This window comes from Equus quagga, chromosome 8 (genome assembly GCF_021613505.1).
Source record: "Equus quagga isolate Etosha38 chromosome 8, UCLA_HA_Equagga_1.0, whole genome shotgun sequence".
Lineage (NCBI taxonomy): Eukaryota > Metazoa > Chordata > Mammalia > Perissodactyla > Equidae > Equus > Equus quagga.
The window spans coordinates 34,997,145-35,023,713 of NC_060274.1; the positions used below are offsets into that span (position 1 = coordinate 34,997,145).

A 26,569-nucleotide genomic window follows, 5' to 3' on the forward strand; every position below is an offset into this window, starting at 1 on the left:
TGAAGGTATTTGATGTTGGCAAATTTCCCATCTGACTTGAGGAAGCATGCCGACAATATACAGAAATAACTACATCTGTGTTCTGTTTTCAAAAGCAAGAGTTTTCACTGACATTATTTCATTTGCTCTTTGTCACAGCCCCAGGAGAAAGCCAGGCAACTGTTGGCACCTAATTTGGTCACTGATGAAACTCAGGATCCAAGAAGTTAAAGACTGACTTCAGAAATTCGGGCTAAAAGGTCTTTGCACGTTTCATTATGTGCCTGTTTCGCCCTGTCTAAAAAGGATTTGTTAAATGAAATAATCCAGACAGAGAAAGGCAAACACGACATGATTTCACTCATATGTAGAAGATAAACACATAGATAAAGAGAACAGATCAGTGGTTACCAGGGGGGGAAGGGGATTGGGGGGGGGGTGGACGTAAGGGGTAAAGGGGCACATACATACGATGACAGATAAAACTTAGACTGCTGGTGGTGAGCACGATGTAGTCTACACAGAAAGTGATAAATAATAATGCACACCTGAAATTACACAATGTTATAAACCATTATGACCTCAATTAAATAACTGAAAAAAGAAAGAAAGAATACAAAGATAAAAGCTATACGTCTCTGAATATACTTCGTTGTGTTGAATCTGAGCTTGAAACCATGCAAATATTTTACAAAGTTATAAAACAAAATTAATTTAATTTAATTAATTTAAAAGTTCCTAAAAAGCAAAATGAAACAAATGAACCTGTATATCCAGTTGGTGGCTTAAGAGAGAGAGACGTTATTCCAAGAAGCATTACAACCGTAATTTTACTGTAGAAAAAAACCATGAAAACTGCAATAAACTCCTAAATTGTTTTCAGTATATTGTTGAAGGTGGTGTTAGTATTGTTTTTCTGAAATTAATGGGTTTGTATTCTAATAAGAAATTACGTTGCTGTTACTGAGAACAAGATGATTTGGCGTCCGAAAAAGGAGTTGCCCATATGAGCTGGATGAGGTTAAATAAAAATGGTATTATGCTGAATTTCAAAAAAAAAAAGACTTGTTAACTCAGGGCCCCAGGACAAAGCCAAGGCAGGTTTTCGAAACTAATTTGATCAGTGATGATCTAAGGATCCGAGTAGATAAAGAAAGACTTCAGAAATTTGGACTATTACACAGCAAGTTCTCTGCATAATTTATGTGCTTGTTCCCCACGGCTTCAAAGGGCTTGTTAACCACAGGGAGAAGTACAAACTGATTCCTTCTCATTTATGGGTGCTCTAGGGCCTTTGGTCTGTTGTGTTCATACTCAGGTATATGAAATACAAACCTGGAGAAACTAAGACCATAACAAAACTGCAGTGGCCAAATTATTTGATTTTCTGTTGATCTGCCATCTGGCTCCCTCAAGGGAACACTATTTGGTCACCTAATAACATTGTTTTGGGGTTGTACTCTGAGTATAGCAAGATGAAAGTGAGAGTGACATTACCTGCTGAGTAGAAAAATCATTGCCACCTTAATATATTGGAGGATGAATCTCAGGCTGAGAAAGGTTAAGTAAATTTTTCATTTTCTTTTTCTTTTCATAGTTCCAAAGTATACACTATTTTAATTCTATGGGGAAATACAGGGTCACTTTTGCTGCCAATAAATGAAACAACATTTAAGAAAATTTATATTTGTTTGTTTTTCCTTAACATTTGACAGAAATGATTTTGTATCTCTTTGAAAAAAAGTGTTCTTCGAGGTTATATTTACATGCACATACCTTGATTCACTGAAGGAAAGAGAATCTCTTGGTCAACCCCTCCTTTATTTTTCTCGTGTTGGACGATACATTTGTGTTCTTTATCCATTGACCTTTCAGTCACGGTCAGCCAGCTGAGTTTCATGTATGTGTCGCTGGTCTTCATGGTTTTTCCCTCCTGGGATTCCAGAATTCTATTGCCATTCTTTTCTTTCCAATATACCTTGATAACATCTGGGAAAAAATTCTCAAGAAGACACAGATGTGTTCCAGCCTTGTGGCGTTTGATTTCAGCAATTGAAGGAAGAAAAATGGTGGGCTTGGGGGAAATGTCTGCTGGAAGGCGTCTATCTGTGGGGAAAATGGAATAGTAATTAAAAAGAATCATTAGAGAAGCTCAAAGACTGTGTGGTCTGAAATGACCCAATGTAAAGTAAAAGGAAGAAAAGCCACCATTGAGTTAGTGCTAACTGTGGTCTTTCTTCCACTATAGGTTGTGAGTATTTATTGTTCTTATTTTCAATGGGAACAGAAGTTCCAGATGTAATGCAACTTGCCCAGAGTCCCAGCTTTAGCTGGCAGAGCCTGGATAAAACCTTGGTCTTTGTTCTTTGTCCACGTGCTAAGATAGAGAGTGACTCTTAACTGCCCCATTTCAAGGCATCTAACATTCAAGAACACACGTATTTTTAAAAATCTCTTCTGTTCCATCATAGTGGAGTTTGTCTTCAAGGTGAGTGGGAAGGAGGCGGGGATGGCGGAGGAGACCAGGTAACGTTGATGATGTCTCTGCTCATGAGACCATTTGGTCTTTTTTAAAGTATTTCCCTTTCTAATCCTGTGAATTTTGTGATTTATGCTCTTTGGGCCAAATAACATTTTCTCATGTTCTGCAGCTCTGCGAAACCTCACTCTTCATTTAACTGTTTCTGGAAAGCGGCATATTTGTCACATTTACCATATAAATAAATATCAGGAGGAAGTTTTTCACTTTTTTGTAATACACTGCACAGTCATTTGTTAATGAGTCCGTTTCCATGTGTACCTGACAATCAAGTAAACCTTTTAGCTTCAAATGTGGAGCCGTGCCCAGTTATGAGTTAATGAATATCTCCCACTTGATGTCTAATTTTATATAAGATCTCAATGTCACATCTGAACCACCCCACGGTTTTGAGTAGGGTGTGCAGCACATCAAAATTATTTACAGTTCTTTGAATTTAGAAGCAAAATAGCAATATTTCCAAAACTTCTATTAAAATTTGTAATCAATAATTTTTCATAGAGTTTTCAGAAACTCTATGATATTAATCTTATCAAGTAAATGTACTCATCAGAATTTTGTTTCACTTTGGAAAATATTCACCAAAAGCATATTTCATTTTGGAATGTTATTTGAAGTTTAAGCATGACGAAGAATACACCACATTTTGAATCTCAGTGTCTCCTCTGAGATTCATATCTTCCCTAAAATTCTGCTGAGCTGTTTTAGAGCTCCACTATTTTCTTTGTCATCACCTGCTGAATAAAATACATATATCATTGGTGTAATGTTAAATGTCATAATTCCAGAATCTCTTGCAGACTTAATGTCAAAACATATAAGAGAACATCATGGTTTACAAAGGCATGTCACTTGGATGCTGGAATGTTAGGTGACTACACGTTTATTGTTAATTTAGTGATGGGAATTATAAATATTAAAACTCTTTCCAATTTGATTCCAAATTGACACACAGATGCTTTACTAATATTCTCTTTGGGCTAGTTTGGAGTTGCATTATTCAATGGACAATTTCTTAGGAAAAGAAGCATTAGACGTCTCATTTGAGAAGAAAAGAAAAAAGAATTCTAGGGAAGATCTGACTCTATAGCAAAACTCCTGATTTTTGCAGTAAATCAGTAAGCAAAGAAAGTTGAGTTTTTTCTCATGCTTTAGCTATAATTAGATCCTAATGTGCTTATTTTAATTTTATACATCTTTCTTCTAGTGTAAATGACACTTTATTGATGATGATAGTAAGACACTATATTTCTCCAACCTTATACTCTGTAATTTAAAGTGTGTTATCAAACAAGATGAAGTTTTCAATCTTACATCTTATTTACATAAGTTTAGTCTTTAGTCAATATGTTAAAGAATCTAATTCTCATCTTAGGAACTTTTGTTTATTCATAGGAATACCTCGGATTTGTTACAATGATGAAATTGTAATTGAAATGATCAATTGAAAAATTTCTGTATAACACCACACTATTCTTACCTCCTGTCCCTTTTCCTAACCTGGAATTAGTTTCATTCTTGTAAAGATAAAATGAATCTGGAATTTACATAGCTTTCTCAATGTAATAGTCAGCTGAGTATTAAATAATGTACTTGTCTATATAGGGTTAGTGCCTATATTTTAAATAATTATATGAGATGCTTTTTACTTAAAAATCCTTTTTAAAACTTCTTAACAGTGTTTTTCATGGTCAAAATCATTTTCATGTTGCATAGAAAGGAAATCAGGTAAAAAAATTAGTAGACCTGTCTAATTCATTTATATAAATTCCTCTGCATGATCAAGTAATACATTTCAGTGAAATTGCCTGAGGTGTTTATATTTTACTAAGATGCAGCAGTATAATTTCTACATAAATTTAGCAAATCTCAACTACATTTTTAATTGAAAGTATAATATTTCAAACCTACACATTGATATTTATTTGCGTTCTCTAGTTTCTTCTTTTAATTTTTCTTTTATCAAATAAGCAATTATAGCTCTTTCCTATTTAAATGTGCATTTCAAATTTATGACAACTTTCTGCAATAGCTGATTTTACATCAACCATTTTCTGTATTAATTTAAACTTTTCTTCTGATAAACATAAACATGAAGCTGAAACCTTTTGCTTATAAATTTTAAGACCAATAAATATAGCAGTTAGAAATAACATCAATTAAAATATAGACTAAGATTTAAATTTTAAGACCAATAAATATAGCAGTTAGAAATAATATCAATTAAAATATAGACTAAGATTTAAAGCATAGAACAAGAACAAAATAAAAAGCAAATTTTAATCTTATTTTTCTTGCCAATAAGGGAAAAGTCTGCTAAAGAGTAACAAACACCTCCAAATTCCTACTCTGTGTGTGAGTGGACAGACAGTAAGATAACTTTCCATTGGAGCAGTTGGAAGTACAACTGATCCTCTGGAGAGTTGCTGCTTTGTCCATGTCATTGGCTGCAAACCACTCCCCACACTGGATACAAATCTCTCTTCACATTTGAATTGGGGAACGTTGTATCCAGCACTTGTTAGGTGTTGGACAATGTGCCAAGTACTTTACTCACACGATTTCATTTGATTCTCATACACGCCCTGCTGGATACAAACTGTCATCCCCTTTTATGGATTAGGAAACTGAGGCCAGAGAATCGTCCCCCAAGTTCACATAAGCAGGACGTAAGTGGTGGAGCCAGATCAGCCTGACTCCAAAGACCAGGCTCCTTGAAGACACCCTCTCACCGTTAGAAAGGAGAAGTGTCAACTCACAAAACTCACCTGTACTCATAAGCTTTATCCGCGGACCAAACACTTTCATGATGATTACATACGTCGTATTTCAGTCCCCTATCTAACTCCATATGTACACAAAGCCAAGCCTATTCTGATCTTTGCACAATGGTACCTTTGCTATTCTTTGTCATAAGGATTTATTTTTAAATCTCTCAAGATTTCAACATCCAATCCCATCACACTCTTTTTCCTAAACTTTCTTAACTATTATATCAATTTAATTGCTTCTTGCCTTCCCTCTATTACCTTCAAAAGTTCCATTCTTCTGATACCTACCTGTGATGACAAGTTTTGTTCCAAAACTGAAGAGTTTTGTTTAACAATTCCACAGTGATCAACTCATATCAAAAACTTTAGACTAATTAGCTTCTCTGATTTCTTCAAATTCTAGGGAACTATGTAGCCTGCGGCTCAAGAGACGAGGGTTCTTGTCCTAGTGCATTTTGCTCAAAACAAGTATACAGCCAAGTTCTGGGGCTGAGAAATCAAGTAAACTAAAGGCTTTGGTGCTTTATTTGTTTGAAAACAGTGATGTTACTGTAAATAATACAACATCCCTACCAGAGCTGAAGTGAGACCAAAATGAAACAAGATCTGAAAAGGGATTTAATTAAAAATGCTATAGAAATAGAGATTATAATTATCGTAAGGTTATTATATCATTATTAATAATTTGTGATGACTGTGTGCTCCAATATGACATCTTAAACTCATGGGACCAAACCTTGTCCTTACTAATAGGAATTCAGTGTTTTGGGGGTGCCATTAGATGGTGGAAATTAAGCGTGAAGACTTGTCCCTTCGTTTGCATTCCACTTTCCTCTAATAAGCCTGGAATTCTCAAAGCCATCGTCAGAGGAAACACGCCTTTCATACAGCCAATTAATAGGCAATCATTGTCTTGTCTTATCCTCTGCATGCCCAGTGTTAAGAAAATCGAAGAGAATATTAGCTAAAGTCTAATAATATTCAGTCAGTGTATGGAACTGCTTCACTTGTGTTGTCCAAAACAAATGGCTCTTTTCCCTGATCAACAGCACAATCTATTTGCATTCCAAGTTTTCACCAGACATTTCAGGCTCCAGTTGACAATCTTCCTGTTCACGTGGAAAGTTCAGCTTGAAATTCTTGGCAGTGGGCCTTGAAGGTAAAATGGCTGGAGAGATGGCAGGAGACCTGTCTTCAAATCCTCCTATTGCCATGTTAGACCACTAAACGTTACCTGCCTGACCATATCTGCTGAGGGTCACCATCTGTGGATGACACTCAATGTTACGATGCCCAAAGCATTGATGCAGGAGTGGGATAAACTGGGTTTGCTGAAAGATGACTTCTTCCATTTTATAAATTGGATTTAAAGGCAATGCCCACTTCATATTTCACTTTGCTCCTAAAGGACTGATGCATTAAAATCCTTTACTAATTTTATAGTGGGATAAACATATCTTATTTGGAAATTAGGTTTGTTTCATTTTATCAGTTAATGAAAAGGCTGAATTCTACTACATTTTTTCTCCTACCTTTGAGCATAAAATTTGAGCCTGTGCTTCTTGCAAGATAATCAGAGACCTTTTTTCTTCTGCTCTCCTTAGTGGTTTTGACATTTATTTGTATTTCATGGTTTGACTGTACATGCATACCTCAAAAATGTTACAGGTTCAGTTCCAGACCACCACAACAAAATAAATATTACAATTGAGCAAGTCACACAACTTTTTGGTTTCCCAGTGCATATAAAAGTTACGTTTACAATATACCATAGTCTATTAAGTGTAGAAGAGCATTATGTCTAAAAACACCATGTACCTACCTTAATTAAAAAATATTTGATTGCTGAAGAATGCCAAGTATCTGAGCCTTCATGGGTCCTAATCTTCTTGCTGGTGGAGAGCCTTGCTCGATGTTGATGGATGCTGAATGATCATGGTGGTGGTTGCTGAAGACTGAGATGGCTGTGGCCATTTCTTAAAATAAGGCAACAATGAAGTTTGCCACATCAATTGAATCTTCCTCTCACAAACTGTTTCTCTATAGCTTGTGATGCTGTTTGATAGCATTTTACCCACAGTAGAACTTTCAAAATCAGAGTCAATCCTTTCAAACTCTGCTGCTGCTTTACCAACTAAGTGCATGCAACGTTGTAAGTCTTCATTGTCATTTCAAAATCTCCAAAGCATCTTCGCCGGGAAGAGATACCATCTCAAGAAACCAGTTTCTTTGCTCCTTCATAAAGAAGCAGCTTCTCATCCATTAAAATTTAATCATGAGACTAGAGCAATTCACTCACACCTTCAGGCTCCACTTCTAATTCTAGCTGTCTTGCTATTTCCACATATCTTCAGGTACTTCCTCCACTGAAGTCTTGAAGCCCTCGAAGTCGTCCATGAGAGTTAAATAAACCTCTTCCAAATTCCTGTTAATGTTGATATTTTGACCTCTTTCATCGAATCACAAATGTTCTTAATGGCATCTAGAATGGTGAATCCTTTCTAGAAGATTTTCAATTCACGTTGCCGACATCCATCAGAAGCATTACTATGGCAGTTCTAACCTTATGAAATGTATTTATCAAAAAACAAGACTGGAAATTCAAAATTACTCCTTCATCCATTGGCTACAGAATGCACTTTTTATTAGCAGACGTGAAAAGCACATGAATCTCATTCCACATCTCTATCAGAGCTCTTGGGTGAACAGGTGCATTGTCAATGAGGAACAATACTTTGAAAGGAATCCTCTTGTCTGAGCAATAGGTCTCAACAGTAGGCTTAACATATTCAATAAAGCATGTTCTAAACAGATACCCAGGTTTTACTGTTTCAGTCATATAGCACGGGCAGAGTAGATTTAGCATAATTCTCAAGGACCCCTGGATTTTTAGAATGGCAAGTGAACATAAAGTCATCAGCTGCATTAGCCCAGAAAAAGAGAGCCAGTCTGTCCTTCAAAGCTTTGAAGCCAGGCGTTGAGTTCTCCTCTCTAGCTACGAGCGTCCTAGATGGCATCTTCTTCCAACACAAGGCTGTTTCATCTACACTGAAAATCTGTTGTTTAGCGTAGCCACCTTTGTGAATTTTCTCAGCTAGATCTTCTGGAGAACTTGCTGCAGCTTCTACAGCAGCACTTGCTGCTTCCCCTTGCACTTCTATGTTATGGAGATGGCTTCTTTCCTTAAACCGCATGAACTGAACTGTTAGCTTCAAACTTTTCCTCTGCTGTATCCTAACCCCTCTCAGCATTCATAGAATTGAAGAGCTTTACAGCCTTGCTCTGTATTAGGCTTCGGCTTAAGGGAACATTGTGGCTGGTTTGATCTTCTATCCAGACTGCAAAAACTTTCTCCATATTAGATTTAAGGCTGTTTCACTTTCTTACCATTTGTGTGTTCACTGGAGTAGGACTTTTCATTTCCTTCAAGAACTTTTCCTTTGCAGTCAAAACTTGGCCTAGCTTTTGGCTTATCTAGGCTTTGATATGCCTTCCTCACTCAGCTTACTCAAGTCTAGCCTTTAAAATGAGAAACATGCAGCTCTTCTTTTCATTTGGCCACCTAGAGGCCATTGTAGGGTTATTCACTGGCCTGAATTCAATATTCTTTTGTCTCAGGGAATAAGGAAGCCCAAGGAGAGGGAGGGCGGTCAGGGAACAGTTAGTGGAGAAGTCAGACCAAACACAACATTCATTGATTAACTTTGTCATCCTATATTGGCGGGGTTCATGGTGCCAAAAACAATTACATTTGTAACATCACAGAGCACTGATCACAAATCACCATAATAAATATAATAGGAATGAAAAAGTTTGAAATATTGCGAGAATTTCCAAAATCTGACACGAAGAAATGAAGTGGTCAAATGCTTTGGCAAAAATGGTGCTCATAGACTGATCGATGCAGAGTTGACACAAACCTTTGATTTTTTAAAAAAACAGTATCTGCAAAGTGCTATAAAGCAGAGTGCAATATAATGTGGTATGCCTGCACTATGTATTTGACTTCAGGTCTTCTCAAATTGAGATGATTTTTGAAATAGGCAGTTGAAATAAATGACAAATGGTTTGTGAATTATAGCTTGCTTCTTTTTCTGCCCCAGTGGTTAATAGATTAGTGAGGTCTAACTCTACTGTGACATGAGAGTTGGGAGAATATGTTTGCAAATCCTAGCTGTGTGATATATACACAAAACATGCAGAATTCAAACAGACTAAAAGTGCCAGAACATAAGGTAAGTTTTTCTTTCTCAAAACTATCCCTGAGAAAACAGGGGTCGCCTTATGTTTCAGCCCTTATGTAACTTCTCATACTAAAAGAGGCTCTTCTAATACTCTGCTGTGCAAAAAATACTACTTGGACACGATCTGCACCTGAAATGAACTCAATTAATGCTAGTTTTGGAACTAGCACCGGTGAAAGAAAATAAATAAATTGATCGTGGATTTGGTAAATATTACTTGGGAATAAAGCTCTATAGTTTATGCTTTCATTACACTTTTATAGAAGAACAGAATACATGAAAAGAAATTATTTTCTTTATTTTATCAGTGGAGAGTTGCCTCTTTGAATAAAATATCCAGTGATATCATCCTACCAGGATCCCCAAACAGACACTCAGCCCTTAAGATGACCCAGAGAGTTGCTCTAAGAAGATGTTTTAGATGCATGTGAAGACTGAACAAAATGTTTAATGAAATGTTTTAATGAGGGCAAAAAGAACATTTTGCAACTGATATTTGTATTGATATGCTTTTTAATTCTTTAGCCATAATCTAATTAGGAAGTTGAATATTATAAATGGATATTTGTATTTATCTATATCACTATAAATTTATAGATTCAAGCTGCAAAAGTCCTCTTTCTTTGACTTCTAGAAGTTTCTACTGGAAAATGAGGGATCACTTTATATTCAGGCTAATTTTATTTGAGATAATGCTTATTATATTCTAATCATTTTTAGAGGCAGGTAAAAATTGGTCTCAGAAAATGGAAAGTTTTTCCCAATTACTGACCGTTTATTATAATGTGACCTGTAGACTAGGTGGGAATTAATATATTTATCTGTACCCCTGAATTCATAACGAATTCCAATGATGGTAATTTGAATTCTTGAGAATTGACATTTTTATCACTGACCATGTTGGAAATTTCCTAATGTAATTTCATTTACTCTTCACAGCATCCACCTGAGATGGTTGTTGCATAGATAGAATGAATAGATAGGAATACCTCAAAATGTTATCAAAGATGGCTGTTGATATATAATATTAATTTTTTCTTTAATTTTGTATTTTGAAATTTTTTTCATAATTAGCAAGTATTATTTTTATAATTTTAGTAGAGCAATAACAAGTGAACCAAATCATCCATGCCAAAGGATGATTATACGGAAATAGATAAACCCAGGATCAAAGTCTATATTTTTCCTCGCACCACATTATCCTGAAGAAACATGACGTTTTTTAAATTAAAACATGAGGGTTTTCAGAACCCTAATGAATTATATCTGCGTCACCATTATTTAATTTGTGTGCTGCAATTTATGTTGAATATGTAGTAAGTTGGGAAAAAAAGCATTAGAATGTTGCTTTTCAGTTTATAAATTCTTCGTTTATATGATCACAACCACTAAGGAAATCAAATTATATAATTTCTTTCATGTTTTCAATGCTTTAACTATTTTGTGATAATTATTTGAAACCTTTCATTTCAATGGATCTAGTGGGCTAGAAACATCGTTGTGAGATTTTCTTCCTCATTCAGGCAAAATTTTACCTTTAAGGCTAATGAGGACTGAACAAAGTTACTGGACTGAATTTAGAAAAAAGAATGACATTATGACATTCTTGAAAATGGTCATCCAGTTAAATATTTTAAATATTTTAATACCTGATGTTAATCATCCTCTCACCAAATGACACATTTAGCAATTTTCATTCATATTTACTATTAACTATTTCTGGAATCAAATACAACAAATATCTAAAGTTCATTACAAATCTTTCAATACAGAAATACCAAATGGACCTAATTCCTCCACCTCTTAGGGCCTTACAATTGATGTAACTAGTTAATTCCTTGTGAATGTCCTCCTTGCTAGGTCAGTCAGAGAACTGCCTCCAAGAACCTGGATGGAATTAGAACACTTATCTCCTAGAGTAGAAGCTTTAGAATGTTGGGACTGAGTCTATTTGTGTCTTGTCACCATTTTATCTCTAGCCTCCAGCATAGAAACTGTCTTCAATGAGGGTTTTTGTCAGAATGAAAGAGCAAACGAGGATGTAAAACCATGCAGACTCTTTTCATAGACCTTGAACTGAAATGGCTTAATGAACTCACAAATTCCCCTAAACTGGCCCATCGCTAGGAAATTCATCCAGAGTTGTGAGCACAAATTTTGACTGATGTCAGTCTACTTCTAAGGAGCTAGAGTCATAAGTGAGATTTACTGATGTTCTATAATCAATTACTTTAAGAATTAGTCTGTTGCACTGCTGTGGGGGATGACATAAAAAAACATAATATACGTTTGGCAGGTTATTGCAAGAAAGGAGCACTATGTTTTATCTTAAAATATAGAGAATAAGTAATTAATAAATGTATCTCTCACTAAAAGACTGTCTACAAGTAAAGCATCTTGAAGCAATAACTTCTACTAATGGTTTGCCAATACATTCCTAAAACCGTCGGAATTTCTAGCTTGACTCTACTATTTTTTTGTGTGTATTTTAAAAGTATAATTTCAATCTGCTTACAATCAGGGAAGTAAACAAACCATTTACAGAGTAGTTTTTTCTTCATATACAGTGACCAGCAGCTGTAAACTTGCTGTTCATATGCCGAGCCCACGTATATGACAGTCAAGTAAGGATGATCCTAAATTGTTTTTTTCTAAAAAGCACCTACCAATGTTTCATTACTAGGGTAAAAATAGAAAAAATTACTTACCAGAGGGAATTACTGTGAGCTTTGTCCCTTCTCCAAATTTCTTGCTCCAGCCTGAGCTATCACACTGGTTACAGCTTCTACAAAAACTCAGCCTCCTCCTAAGCTTCATGATGTAACTAGTGGTTAAAAAGCTGTGCACTGGCAATTTGATCTTCTGAGTTCCTTTGGAAGTCTTTGAGTATAAGCTTTGTGGCATTAGACATTTTATAATTTTTCCTCAGATAAATTGATCCAAATATCTGTTTTCCAACAAGGCAGTAATCATTGAAAAGCATTGATGAAAAAGTGGAAGAATAAAAGAGGAAAAAGAAGAGATCATTCCCAACTTGTCAAGCAACTACTTTTTAAATCACTAGGAAAAGCGTTCAGAGAATAAGGGTTTTTTTTTTTTTTTATTTCCAGGTGTTCAATTGTGTTTAAACTGCTCAGAGGTTGCATCAAAGGAAAGGCCCTTTTGTTCTCACAAACATCAGGGCTGCTTCCTTAGTGATTTGGGAATGTGTTTCTGAAAGGAAGATACTCTTTAGTAACTAAAATGGAAATACGCCAATTCAAATATACTTGAGAAATGTGAACAAACTTCCCCAGTTATTTTATTTTACTTTTTGTGCTAATGAAGATTTGTCCTGAGCTAACATCCACTGCAAATCGTTCCCCTTTTTTCGTATGTGAGTTGATACCACAGCATGGCCACTAACATGAGTGACGTGGGTCCTGGCCAAGGAACTGAACCAAGACTCCTGAAGCAGGGTGCACTGAACTTACCACTAGGCCACTGAGGCCAAAGTATCCCATTTTCAATGAAGCCTTGTTACCATTGGCAATATGATTCTTTACCCAGCAGTGTCAATGAGAAAATGATTTCTGTGATGACATTACTTTTCCCGGAATAAATGAAGAAATTTATAGAATTCCATCTCCTGTGAAAAATAAGATTCTTTATTTAAACTAAAATTTGAAATGACATCAAGAATCTTTTCCAACCACAAGGCTATGAAACTAGAAATCAACTGCAAGAAGAAAGCTGGAAAAGTCATAAATATGCTACTGAATAACTATAGGATCAATGAACAAATCAAAGAGGAAATAGAAAAAAGTACCTAAAGACAAATGAAAAGGAAACGTGACATATCAAAATCTATGAGAAGCATCAAAAGTGGTCTATGTGGAATGTTTATAGCAATACAGGCCTACCTCTAAAAACAAGAAAAACGTTTATCTCAGATAAACACTCTAACATAACAGTAAAGGAACTAGAAAAAGAAGAAGAAACAAAGCCAAAAATCAGTAGAAGGAAGGAAATCATAGAAACCAGAGGGGAAATAAACGAAATAGAGTTTAAAAAGAAATAGAAAGGATCAATGAAACTAAGAGCTGGTTTTTTGAAAAGATAAACAAAATTGACAAACCTTTACTAGACTCTCTAAGAAAAATAAAAGCAGACTGAAATAAATAAAATCAGGAATGAAAGAGGAGAAATTACCAGAGACCACAGAAAGAAAATTGATAGTGAGAGAACAATATGAAAAGCTAAATTCAAACAAATTGGATAATATAGAAGAAATGGAGAAATTCTCACAATCACACAGCCTTCCATAACTGAATCAAGAAGAAATAGTCTCAATATACCAATCACTTGCAAGTTGGTTAAAATAGTAATCAAAAACCTAAAAAATACAAAATTTCAGAAGCAAACATCTTCTCTGCTGAATTCTACCAAACATTGAAAGAAAATTCAATAGCTATCCTTCTCAAACTTTTCAAAGAAATTGGAGAGAAGGGGATGCTTCCTAACTCATTTTACAAGTTCAACATTACCCTGATACCAAAAACAGACAAGCACAACACAAAAAAGAAAATTCCAGGCCAATATTACTGGCAAACATAAATGCAAAATTATCAACAAAATATTGGCAAGTTGGACACATTAAAAGAATGTTATTAAAAGAATATCACATCTTAAAAGATGCATATTAAAAGAATCATACATCACGATCAAAAGAAATTTCTTCCAGGGATGCAAGGGGGGTTGAACATCCACAAATCAATCAACAGGATTCACCACACTAACTAAATGGCGAATAAAAATCACATGATCATCTAATAAATGTAGAGAAAGCATGTGACAAGATTCAGAATACATTTACGGTAAAAACTCACAATAAATTGGGTATAGAAGGAAAATATGTCTACATAATAAAGACCAGATAAGTCAAGCCCACAGATAACATCACCCTCATTGGTGGAAAACTGAAAGCAATCCCCCAAGAACAGGAACTGGACAAGGATCCCCAATTTTGTCACTCTTATTCAAAATAGTATTGGAAATCCTAGCAAGAACAATTAGGTACTTAAAGGAATTAAAGCTATCCAAATTGGGAAGGAAGAAGTAAAACTTTCACTGTTTGTAGATGGCATGATTTTATATTTAGAAAACCCTAACGGATCCACCAAAAAACTGTTAGAAATGATAAATGAAACAGTATCTCAAATTCACCCAACGGAATACCTGACTCCATCCTGACAGCGTTGTCAGATGAAATGTGCGGCAGGGGCTGCAGGGCTGGACCAGGGCTTCCCTCATACCAATATATGGATTTCGTAGACATTGTTACACCAGATACCACACATTCCAGGCAGCTGTGTTTGACAGACATATAGAACTGGGAAGTTGAGGTCGCTCCAGATGACCTGCACTGTACAAACACACTAACAAATAAGGGAAGGAGAGGAGTAATGAGCAAAAATATAGAATTTTTAAAAAATACAATATTCGAGAATACGTGTCAATGGGAATTGGGGGATGAAAACAATTTATAAGCTCCAAGGACTGCGAGAGGTAGTGCTTGGAAGAGTGACAGCATGTCTGAATCAACTGCCCTCTCCTCCAGGGCAGCCTGCAACCCCTGCTGAGAAGAGTCTCAGACTATGTGGCTTGGCTGAATCCACCAAGTCAAACCTCCCATTGGGGATGGTGATCATGGCTGCCCTGCCTCGTTGTGAAGGAGCATCCTCACCACTGTTAGCACATCCACTCCATATGAAGACAGTAGAGCAAGGTCTTCCACCTTAGATCAGACCGCATAGTACAGAAGGCCACCATAGTACTCTGAGAAGACTCATTTATCCAAACATTATTCACGAAGCTCCCACTATATGCAAGGAATTGTGCTAAGTTACTTGAGTGTGATAAAGATGCAATGATACGACACATAACCGGGGAGAGCTGTCGAATGGGGAAACCACTATGACTTAATGCTATAACATTGGTCTTCTCTCATTTCTCCCACTGTCTTTCATGGAATAAATCAGCAATAACTCCACTGAGTCGTCACACCAGAGTTTATGGGAAGAAGAAAAGGTGGTATGGGCTGTGTTATGCATACTTGGGCCCAAAGAGAACTTCTGTGACCAGCTGGAGAGACATTGGTTTATCAGTGTGCTACCATATTTTCAGCTACCCACACGCCCTACAGCTTAGAGGGGCAGCAGCACCTTGAGGGGTCTGAATACTCTATTCTGGTTTGTTGGCTTCTGTTTAAGGTTCAGGTTTATGGCCTATCTCTTAACCACCTAACAATTTATCTCTACTAAATTACAGCTTCTTCTCTATGAAACTGGGGTTCCTCTTTCTGGATTCCTGACTTTGCTTTTTGTCTGTTTTGTCGTCCTCTAACCCAAGACTTTCCATCTGTCTTAGGGTATATTTACGGACCGACCACCCTTCCCCAATCCACCAAAAGTTGCTGTGATCCATATTTATATTCTCACTTTACTTTCTTTGCCTAAGGGATCTTTTCACATTCATGGCTTTAATTATCTTGAGGGAATTGGGAAAGCGATGATAGGAGGAAATTACAGGCCCATATCCATAACACACCTTCTGCATAACACACCTTCTCCTGAGCTCCATACTTGCATATCTAGCTGACTACTGGGGAAGTTCAAGTATGTCTGACATAGGAGTTCAACCTGACTTTGTATATGGCCCAGGGTGAACTCATTCCCTTCCCCAACCCATCTCTTCTTGTCTCAGTGAAGGAATTTTCTACCCACTTTGTCCAAGTCAGGATCCTGAGGGTCAGCCTAAATTCTGCCCTTTAAGCAGAGTTAAGGCCTCACTGAAGGTCACAGAACTCATAAATGGCAAAGCAGGAGTCAGTGAGGGGTGAAGATGGGGTGTAGGGCGGTGTGGAGTTTCACGGCAGAGCACTGGGCAGCTCCTCTGGGGAATGGGACGATGTTGTTCTGTAAGGAGATGAGTGAGGAGCTTGTTTCCCTGTTGGTTTCACCCTGATTATCACCACTTCACAGAGCTCCCTCCTCCATGGAGCTAGGCACTGAGATGGGGGAAGAAAGAAGAAAGCGTTCTGTGTTATTAGGACAACGGGGAAGATGAAATGAAGGAACAACCTGAAAACAGAGCAAAAGTAATTTTCAGCCCCCTCTACCCCGACTCCCTCTGGGGGGTCTTAGCCTTGACCTAGGCCTTCAGGAGAGGGTGGGGATGCTGGGCTCTTGCACGAGGGGCATGTCTGAATTATCAATTTCTAACCACAAAAACAGAAGCTGAGGGAGACAGAAGATGAGTTAATAATCTGGGGAACAGTTTTCCCTCAGATCATTTAGTCTTTCCTTTCATTAATAATTGTTAATAATACTATTAAAGTGCACATAAACTTTGGATTTTCAATTGAAAAGTGTCAATTAAACTTAGATGTCAAAGAGGTATTTTTCCCACCACATGTAGCTGCAGAGAAGTTTCCTCTTCGGGGCTGCAGGATCAGCAGCACAGGTTGTCCTTCCTTTCTTTTCCTTTCAAGAAGTTTGTTTTATGAGAAGGTAGTGAATATAGTTATATCTTTTTTATCATTTTGCTTTAATACAGAAATGAGGACCACATAATTTCAGCAGTTAAACCACATCGTTTTACAGATGAGAGAACAGAGTTCCAGAGCAGCTGGAGATCCACCCAAATTCCCACATGGGGTGTCGTTAGGGGAGAAGTGGAAGGCAGAGGGCCCAAGGTCTCCCAGGGCTCACTGATTCACCCTGCATGAGGATTGTCATCTACCACCATGATCTGAGTGGCGGCCCTGCCAGCGGACGAGGGTGCGGAGAAAGTGGCAATATTGTCTCCTGTGCATCTAATTGCTGACTCCTCTGCTGCAAAGTGATTGATGGATGGTGGGGCAACAACTTAGAGACTGGAGTTAGGAATTGACTTCCAGTCTCAGCTTTCAGCCATTTTGTGCTCAATCTCCAGACAGTCCTTCACCCTTGAGATTATTTGCAAAATATTTTATTTATTCATTCTTCAGGGAGATGGTCAGAATTCTTTAATTGTTAGTCAGTAAGTGTGCTATCCAATAGTAATAAATGTGTCAGCCATTTAAGTCACAAATTAATTTTTTTTAGCTGCTGCATTAAAAAAAAAGTAAAAATGGCTGGCTCCGTGGCGTAGTGGTTAAGTTCACCACACTCCGCTTCAGCATCACAGGTTTGCAGGTTCAGATCCTCAGTGTGGACCTACAGCACAGGTCAAGCCATGCTGTGGCAGGGACCCACATACAAAATAGAGGAAGACTCGCACAGATGTTAGCTCAGAGCAAATCTTCCTCACTAAAAAGGAAACCATAAAAACTATTTATAAAATAAAAATTAAGAAACAGGTAAAATTAAGTTTAGGGTTATTTTTCTCTGGTCCAAGATATGCAAAATATCATTTTAACATGCAATCAATATAAAAATTTTCCATGAGACATTTCACTTTTCTTAACGTCAGATCATGGTTTGTATTTTACACAAGATGTCCATTTCAGCTTCTAAAATTGGTCTGGCTACATTTTAGGCACTCAATAGCCACACATGGCTGGTGGCTACTGGATTTAGCAATGCACATACTGCTCTGAATGCTTCAGAAGCACTGAGCTGGATGATCTTCAGAAAGGCCTTTCTGACTAGATAGCTCCCTGATTCAGGGCCAGCCTACAGCATGAGGTCTCACTAAGAGAACAAAAGCCTCTGGGATTCTTTCCATGCTCAGACTCCTGTCGGCAGGAGGTCTCAGGCCAGTGGCATCGGGGCAGGGCTGGTTCTGGTGTCTCAGAAGAAGTGGTGGATCAGGCGGTTCCCTGGGTTCTTCCTGATCTGCGGGGGAAATGGGCAGTTCTGGGGCTTCCTGCTCCCCATGAGCACTGCATGGGTCCGGTAGCAGGGTTCTTGGTCTGGAAAGAAATCCTGCAATGAATGTGTCCATCTGAGAGTTGGAGCAGGGATGGTTCTCATACCCACACAGCAGTTCCCCCTAAAATTCCATACTGGAGACACATTGCTCCAGAAATATCAAGACATGAGTGCTGTATTCAGATCCTACATCTATCTTTCTGTGATTTGCTGTTGATTCAGGACTCGGCTATGAAACCTGACCTTTATTTTTCTGTAAAACAACAAAACAAAAATCAGACATTGAAAAAATCTCTAGGACATTATTTAATATGCCATATGCAGTAGTACTGGAATATCTTTGTGTTTTTTAAAATTAATTGAGATGTCACCATGCAGATTGACTAAGAGAAATCAATTTCATTTATAATCTTGGTGCCTGAGGAAGGGACTAGACTGAATGCTGGCGGATATATGAGACAGAGAACCTGTGGGAATCAGCTTCTGCTCACCTGGACCTTGGAGCTGTCTCCTGAGCATCATGCCACATGCAGGAATGTTTTCAAAGCAATGTTAGGTTTAATATGGAAAGGTAAGCTTTAAAATTAATATAGCATCTAATATCCTGAGAACTTGCTATTTGTCAGGCATTATACAAAATGTTTTCTTATATTATTTTATCTATTTACTGGCTGAGATAATATTGTTATATAACATTATATAAATTTCAGGTGTAAATCACTATATTTCAGTTTCTATGTAGACTACATCGTGTTCACCACCCAAAGACTAAATATCAGCCAGCACCATACACATGGGCCTTGTCACTTCTTTCACCCTCCTCCCTCCCCACTTCCCCTCTGGTAACCATCAATCCAATCTCTGTTTCTATGTGTTTCTTTGTTGTTTCTGTTGTTGTTTTTATCTTGTACTTATAAGTGAGATGGTATCGTGTTTGACTTTCTCAATCTGACATTTCACTTAGCATAATACCCTCAAGGTCCACCTGTGTTGTTGCAAATAGCCAGATTTCTTCTTTTTTATAGCTTAGTAGTATTTCATTGTATATGTACCACATCTTCTCTATCCATTCATGCAAGATGAGCCCATATGTTGTTTCCAAGCCTTGGCTATTGTGATTAATACTGCAATGAACATAGGAGTGCATATATCTTATGCATTCATGTTTGCATGGTCTTTGGATAAATACCCAGCAGTGAAATAGCTGGACTGTATTGTAATTCTATTCTTAACTTTTTGAGGAATCTCCATACCGTTTTCCATAGTGGTTGCACCAGTTTATGTTCCCATCAGCAGTGTATGAGAGTTCCCTTTTCTCCACATCCTCTCCAACAGTCGGTATGACTTGTCTTGCTAATTATAGCCATTCTGATGTGTCTGCAGGGATATCTCATTGTAGTTTGATTTGCATTTCCCTAATAATTAGTGATGTTGATCATCTATTCATATGCCTGTTAACCATCTGTATATCTTCTTTGGAAAAATACCTGTTCAGATCTTGTGCCCATTCTTTAGTTGGGTTGTTTGTTTCTTTGTTGTTGAGATGCATAAGTTCTTTGTATATTTTAGATATTAACCCCTTGTCAGATATATGGTTTGCAAATATCTTCTCTTAATTGTTAAGTGTCTTTTCATTTTTTTGATGGTTTCCTTTGCTGTGCATAAGATTTTGAGCTTGATGTAGTCCCATTTATTTATTTTTTCTTTTATTTCCCTTACCTGGTCAACCATGGTATTTGAAAATATGCTGCTAAGACCTATGTTGAATAGCATACTCCCTACGTTATGTTCTAGGAGTTTTGTGGTTTCAGGTCTTACACTCAATTCTTTAATCCACTTTGAATTAATTTTTGTGTGTGCTATAATATAAGGCTCTCCTTTCCTTACTTTACTGTGGCTGTCCAGTTTTCCCAACACCATTTATTGAAAAGACTCTCCTTTCTCCATTGTATGTTCTTGGCTCCCTTGTCAAAAATTAACTCTCCACAGATACGTGGGTTTATTTCTGGGCTCGCAATTCTCTTCCATTGATCTGTGTGTCTGCTTTTGTGCCAGTACCATGTTGTTTGATTATTATAACTTTGTAGTATGTTTTAAAATCAGGGAGTGTGATATCTCCAGCTTTGTTCTTTTTTCTCGGGATTGCTTTGGCTATTTGGGGTCTTTTGTTGTTCCATATAAATTTTAGGATTCTTTGCTCTATTTTTGTCAAAAATATGGCTGGAACGTTGGTAGGGATTGCACTGAATCCATAGATTGCTTTAGGTAGCTTTTATGATAATCTCCATTTGATAAATGATGACAGTGTCAATGAGAAGTGACTCATTCAAAGACACAGAGCTGGTACACATAAGAACATGGATAAGTAACAGGTATTCACTAAAGAAAATCTGAGTAAAATGAGACTTAAAATATGACAATAAAAGAGACTCAGTATGTACTTTTATTTTGATATTTTCTTTATATATTTTTAGAAAGAAATAGGATTACTTAGTTATGTATACATGTGTATACATTCTTGTACATATATTTTTATTAGTGGGGTTTGCATATTTGGCTTTATATTCCCTTGTTTTGGTTATTACTGTGAGCAATATTCAGATCTTTAAATAATCTATGTGGATATTATTTTTAATGACCAAAGATAATTGAACACCCTTCTATGTCACTTAACCCTTTCTGACTTTGGCTGAGTTATTTAAGCATCTTGTGCCTCATTTTCCACAGGGGTACCTTGTATACATACGTATCTTTTAGAGGTATTGAGAGGCTTACTTTATCATATTATGTGAGCATAATGCACACAATGCTCAGATATCAGTACCTGGTGCATCATGAGTCTTCAATGATGTTATGAAGTCTTTTATTACTATATTATCAAACAAGAGAAAATTAGATTGTCAAATATTTTTTACAGTAAAATCATATCCGCTCATATAGCAAAATATGTAAAGTTAATCAAAGTACACAGAAGAAATAAAAACATGTATTCCTTCATGAATAACCATTAAAATTTTTAAAAATTCCCTTCACTCTCTTTAAAAATTTTCCTATCAATATAGACATTTATGTTTTTAAGATGTTATTATATACTAATGAATTTTTCTCTCTTTACACTGTGACTATTTTTAAATTTTATTGACATATCCACAGAACACTGTTTTCAATGGCTGCATCATATTCTATCCTTTGAATACAATCTAAATCAGGTGTCCCCCTGTTAGTCACCGTTTAACCTGATACATAAAAAGCTGCCAGAGAGTTTTCCTCTGAGCACAGGTGTCTCGCTATGGACACCTCATTACTGCTCTGTGAGGCTTTTCTGAGTCCAGATGTGACAACCATGTAGGGAAGGTAGCAGAGGTCCGCTGACAAGCTTGTCTGTGCCCTCCTGTCTGAAAAGGGTTTATGTTCTTAGATTTGTTGTGTTTCTCTCAGGTCTTGTTCTCCACCTGAGATTCTGTTAAAAGTTTAGGTAACTAGTAGGGCCTGTATAGGTTCAAGAAACCAACTGTCGCCCACAGAGAGGGAACACGATGGTCGGGAATTACAGGGACAGATGCAATCACAGGAGCTTGCGAGCATCAGAGGCAGGAGGACAAAGGCTGGCTGACTGATTCTATGTCCCCCTTTCCTGTGACTCTCCTTCGCTTCTTCCAATGGTCTCCTTGAATTGGGAAATAGAACCAGGATCCTTAGAGGAGAATATGATGAGGATGAGAATGTTGCCATGACCCTGTAAATTATTGAATAAATAAAGGAATATGTATGGCACAGATGCAGGGTGATATCCACATTCCTCCTTGGGTTACTCAGGATGAGCTGTATGAGAAGGATGCATGGATTAAAGGGTAGTCTTCATTTATCTCACAATTATTTCAGACGTGGCTTCATAAATGATGCAATTTTTGTTATTTTATATTTGAAAAACAAATTGCTAATTTATTGGCATTTCACATATTCTGTGAAGACTCCTAACTACTCAAATCCTGATCACATGATTCAGTACTAAATGACAAATTGTGTCAGTGAATGTGCCACAAATGTTGGGTTTCTTCTCTCCGTGGGGGTAGGAACAATACATAGCACTTTTTTCATCCTCAAGGATCAAAAGGACAGACTCTGGAGCTAGATTACCTGGATCCAACCCTTTTTTGCTACATACCAGCTGTGTGTCTTGGACAAGTTCCTGAGGCTCACAGTATGTCACTCACCTCACAGGTCACATGGGCTTCATGATAACAGAAGTGACCTCAGAGGTTACCGTGAGGGTTAAAGGAGCTCATATAAGCAAAGAATTGAGAACACTAGCAGAGAACTCAATCACACGCAAAATTATTAGCTGTTCTTCTCTTGGCCCACTCTTCTTTCACAGACAGAACCAAGAGTTATTCAAAACATGGTGGGCTCATCTAACGGCCCCAGTGGCTCAGAGCTCTGCTGTGACGGCATCACGCTGGCACAGCCCTGACTGTGAAGTGAGGAACCATCTTTCTCCTCCCTCAGAAAATAGACACTTGCTCCATCCCAAATTTACCTCAAGTATTCTGTTCATTAGAGAATTATGACCTTTACATTTTCAGGGTATCATCATGGCCCAGTTAAAAAAGTCTGGATTCCTTGTCTTTGACCAAATACTTTAACTCTCTGAGCCTTAATTTCTTTATCTATAAAATGGACAGATAATAGTTATATTGCAGAGGTGTTGTGATGATTATATATGGTAATATATATGTACATGTCTAGGAGTCCTGTGTTCACAATGACTCCCTCCCTCAACCTGAGTCATTCACAGTTAGTGGAAGTCTCTGGATGGTGATGTGATAAATGGGGCCTGTGTCCACTCATTCCCAGACAAGACTTTAATTCATTAGGAAGCAGTGTTAAACGAAGCTTTGGGAGCATAATGGTCAGGAGTGCTTCCTGCTCAAAGTGGAGCCTAATGTGTGAGCATAACCCATGCTGGCCTCCTGGAAAGCTCAGGAAGTGCAGCAGAGGAGGCGAGCCTGAGGCTGGGAGCCCAGGCGGGAGGTAGTTAAGTTTGCTCCTGTGGGAAGGCTGTGGTTGGGCAGAGACCGAAGAGAGGCTGTTGTTGGGCATGTTGGCACCTCCAGTGCTGAGGGTCCCACCTGCACAGGAGTTAATGGTCACATCTTTTTCCATAAACTTTATGGTAAGCATTGAAGTAGATGCTTGAAAGATTTCACTTGCCCCAATTATGTTGTTTCTCTCACCTGTCAATTGAGCTGGCGTTTTTACTGAGATGATAGACATGAAGTGTCCCCTAATTTGGTGTGGTTTCTGCCAGTGCCAGAGCATAACTGTATTTTCAGCATCTGCAGTGGGCACCGCACAAGACATGTGAGCTCTCTCTCTGTTGCCCTGGAGGTTGGCATTTCAGGTTGCTCCACCTTTCACTGCTCTTGTCCAACTGCCAACAAAAAAGGGAAATTCCCATGAACACCTGCCACAGAAAAAGAAAACAATAAAGGATCTCTTTCATCTCTCATCTATGATGGAGTAATGGAGGAGCAACTCAGAATCCCAGAGAGAGAAAAATATAAATGTTTCCATCATTGTCCTCCTGTCTGTCAGCCTATGTCATCAAGGAGAAGGCAGGAAAGTGAGGCCCATGGTCCTTGGATGGTCCAGGTCAGTGAGAAGAGGGTGAGGTGTGACTTGGTGTAAGAGGAAGAAGTGGTGGCTCAGGTGGTCCTGGGGGGCCCTTCATGACCTGCCGCAGAGCTGAGGGTTTGGTGGTTCTGATGACTCACTGGTGTGCAACTGATGGGGAATAGGGTTCGCAGTCTGGACGGGAATGCGTCTGTGGGGTGAATGAGGTCAGTTCTGGAGTTGGCCTAAATCTGTTTCAAACTTTCCTGTTCCCCCCTTAATTTTCACACATAGAAACATTGCACCAGAGATGTGAGGGTATGGCTTGTGAGTCATAAAATTAAAATTAGTTCCTCTACTAATTTGTTTGGATTCAGTGCTCAAGAGTATGAAACATCGGCAATATTTTACAATATAAATAAAAGACAAACTGAAGTTTCAAAGTGACATTATTCATACCTCATTTTAAAAGCCATAGGTATTTTGATTTGAAATACAATGGGATATTTCATTTTATGATTATTTGGGAAATCACTGTACAGATTATAATTTAGACAAATCAAATTTCACTTGTAATCTGGGTGCCCTTCAAAAAGAAATGGGATTGAAACTGCTTAAAGGAATATCAGATAATCCACGGGGATGGGGCCAGCTTCCACTCTACTTGGACCTTGGAACTATGTCATGAACACGACCTCACAGAGAGGGGTATGTTTAATTAACGTTGACTTTTACATGTAACTATAAGCCTTTAAAATTAATATTATATCTAAAATATATTGAGGATGTGCTAGCAGGCTTCGAAGTGTTTTCCTGCCTTATTTCACTTACACTTCTCAATCTTGAGACTTAGTGGTACTATTATCTCCCTTTGGGAGATGAGAATATGTAGCAAAGGTGATCAATTCCAAGTCACACAGCTGGTAGATGTGGGAGCTTGCATAAGCAACGGATGCTCAGTGGAGAAAATCTGAGTAAAGAGGTTATAAAGTGATGCAAATAAAAGCCATCATCATTTACTTTTAAGTGTTTTCTCCACACATTTATACATATAGGATTTTTGCTTGGATCATTACACATGTGTTTTTTTTTTTATTTTAAATGGGCTTTACACATACAGTTTCATATTCTGTTCTCTTAGCTAACTTTATATTTTGAAAATATTTCAGGTCCCTAAAAAGTTTATGTGAATATCATTATTAATGACATTTGAAGATAACCACCCTCCTATACTACTTAGTTACCCCTTCTGATGTTGGCTGAGTTATTTAATCTTTGTGTCTCAGTTTCTGCATCTTTAATTGCTTAAGCAAATATCTTTCAGAGACTTAAGAAAGTTGCACTATCCCACTAAAAATGATAGTGAACATAAAATGGAAGTAATGGTGCCTGACACATAATAAGCCCTTGATGACGTTTTAAAGTTATGCTTTCATTATTATTGAAAAACCAGAGAAAATTAGCTTCTTAAATAATATTTTATTTGTAAAACTTTTTGGAGTCCATTTTTGAAAATTTATAAAATCATTAAAACTATAAACAAGTAAATAACCTCTCCACTCTACCATGAAAAACACCTATCTTAAAACTCAAATATTTCCTTTTTTTTGTTTCTTCCACTAACAAAGACATTTACGTATTTGAGATTTAATGTATACTCATTCATACGTTATGTGAATTTTTGATATTTGAATATAAACATTTTCACTTTTGCTAATAAATTTTCAAAAGTGCCATTTTTAACGATTTCATAATATTCTATCTTTTGAATGCAACATAATTCATTTGCTTTGTTCTCTTTGTTCATCACTGAATTTGTCACTAAGTTTTCTAGGGATCTTATGGAAAAGCTGACATCACTTTTGTCTCCTGAGGTCTGTTCCTCTGAAGACACTATATCACCAGGTCCTCTGCTCTTCCCTACAGTATACGAGAAAATCCATGAAAAGAATTCAGCATAGATATTTTGAGAAGCATAATGCACACTTTCCATGCATTCCTTCTGGAAAGGGCTTCTCTTCTCACAATTGGTGTGTTCCACTCAGGTTCTAGTCTCTAATTTGCTTTCATAAAAATAGAGGTAATTAACAAGGTTCTGTTTTGGCTCAAGAAGGCAATGGTTCCCCCACTAAGAAACCCTTATGATCATAAAGAGTGTAAATCAGGATGTAAATCAAAGAAATATGAGCCACCAGAGGTGGGAGAGGAAGGGCTGAAGGATCATGTGTCTAATTCCATTTCTTGTGTCAGCACGGCCTGCAAATGCCTCCTTTTTCCTTCCAATACATCTCAAATGTGAACAATAGACTGTGGATCCTTGAAGTAAGGGCTGGAGAGAATGAATATGTTGAGGTTATTTGGGGATTTTTTTTGTTTTTCAAGGAAGATCAGCCCTGATCTAACTGCTGCTAAGCCTCCTCTTTTCGCTGAGGAAGACTGGCCCTGAGCTAACATCCATGCCCATCTTCCTCTACTTTATATATGGGATGCCTACCCCTATATGGCATGCCAAGCAGTGCCATGTCCACA

General features: G+C 37.4%; 1 protein-coding gene across 1 annotated transcript in view; it reads right to left on the reverse strand.

Moving 5' to 3' along the window:
- The window catches only part of LOC124243290 (uncharacterized), a 99,287-nt gene that overhangs the window by 5,747 nt on the left and 66,971 nt on the right, over nucleotides 1-26,569 (reverse strand). Inside the window, exons 4-5 of the mRNA XM_046668914.1 lie at nucleotides 12,242-12,292; nucleotides 1,756-2,085 (exon numbers count right to left, since the gene is read on the reverse strand). Of these exons, the coding sequence (XP_046524870.1) occupies nucleotides 1,756-2,085; nucleotides 12,242-12,292 (381 nt within the window). The remainder of the gene's footprint in view (nucleotides 1-1,755; nucleotides 2,086-12,241; nucleotides 12,293-26,569) is intronic.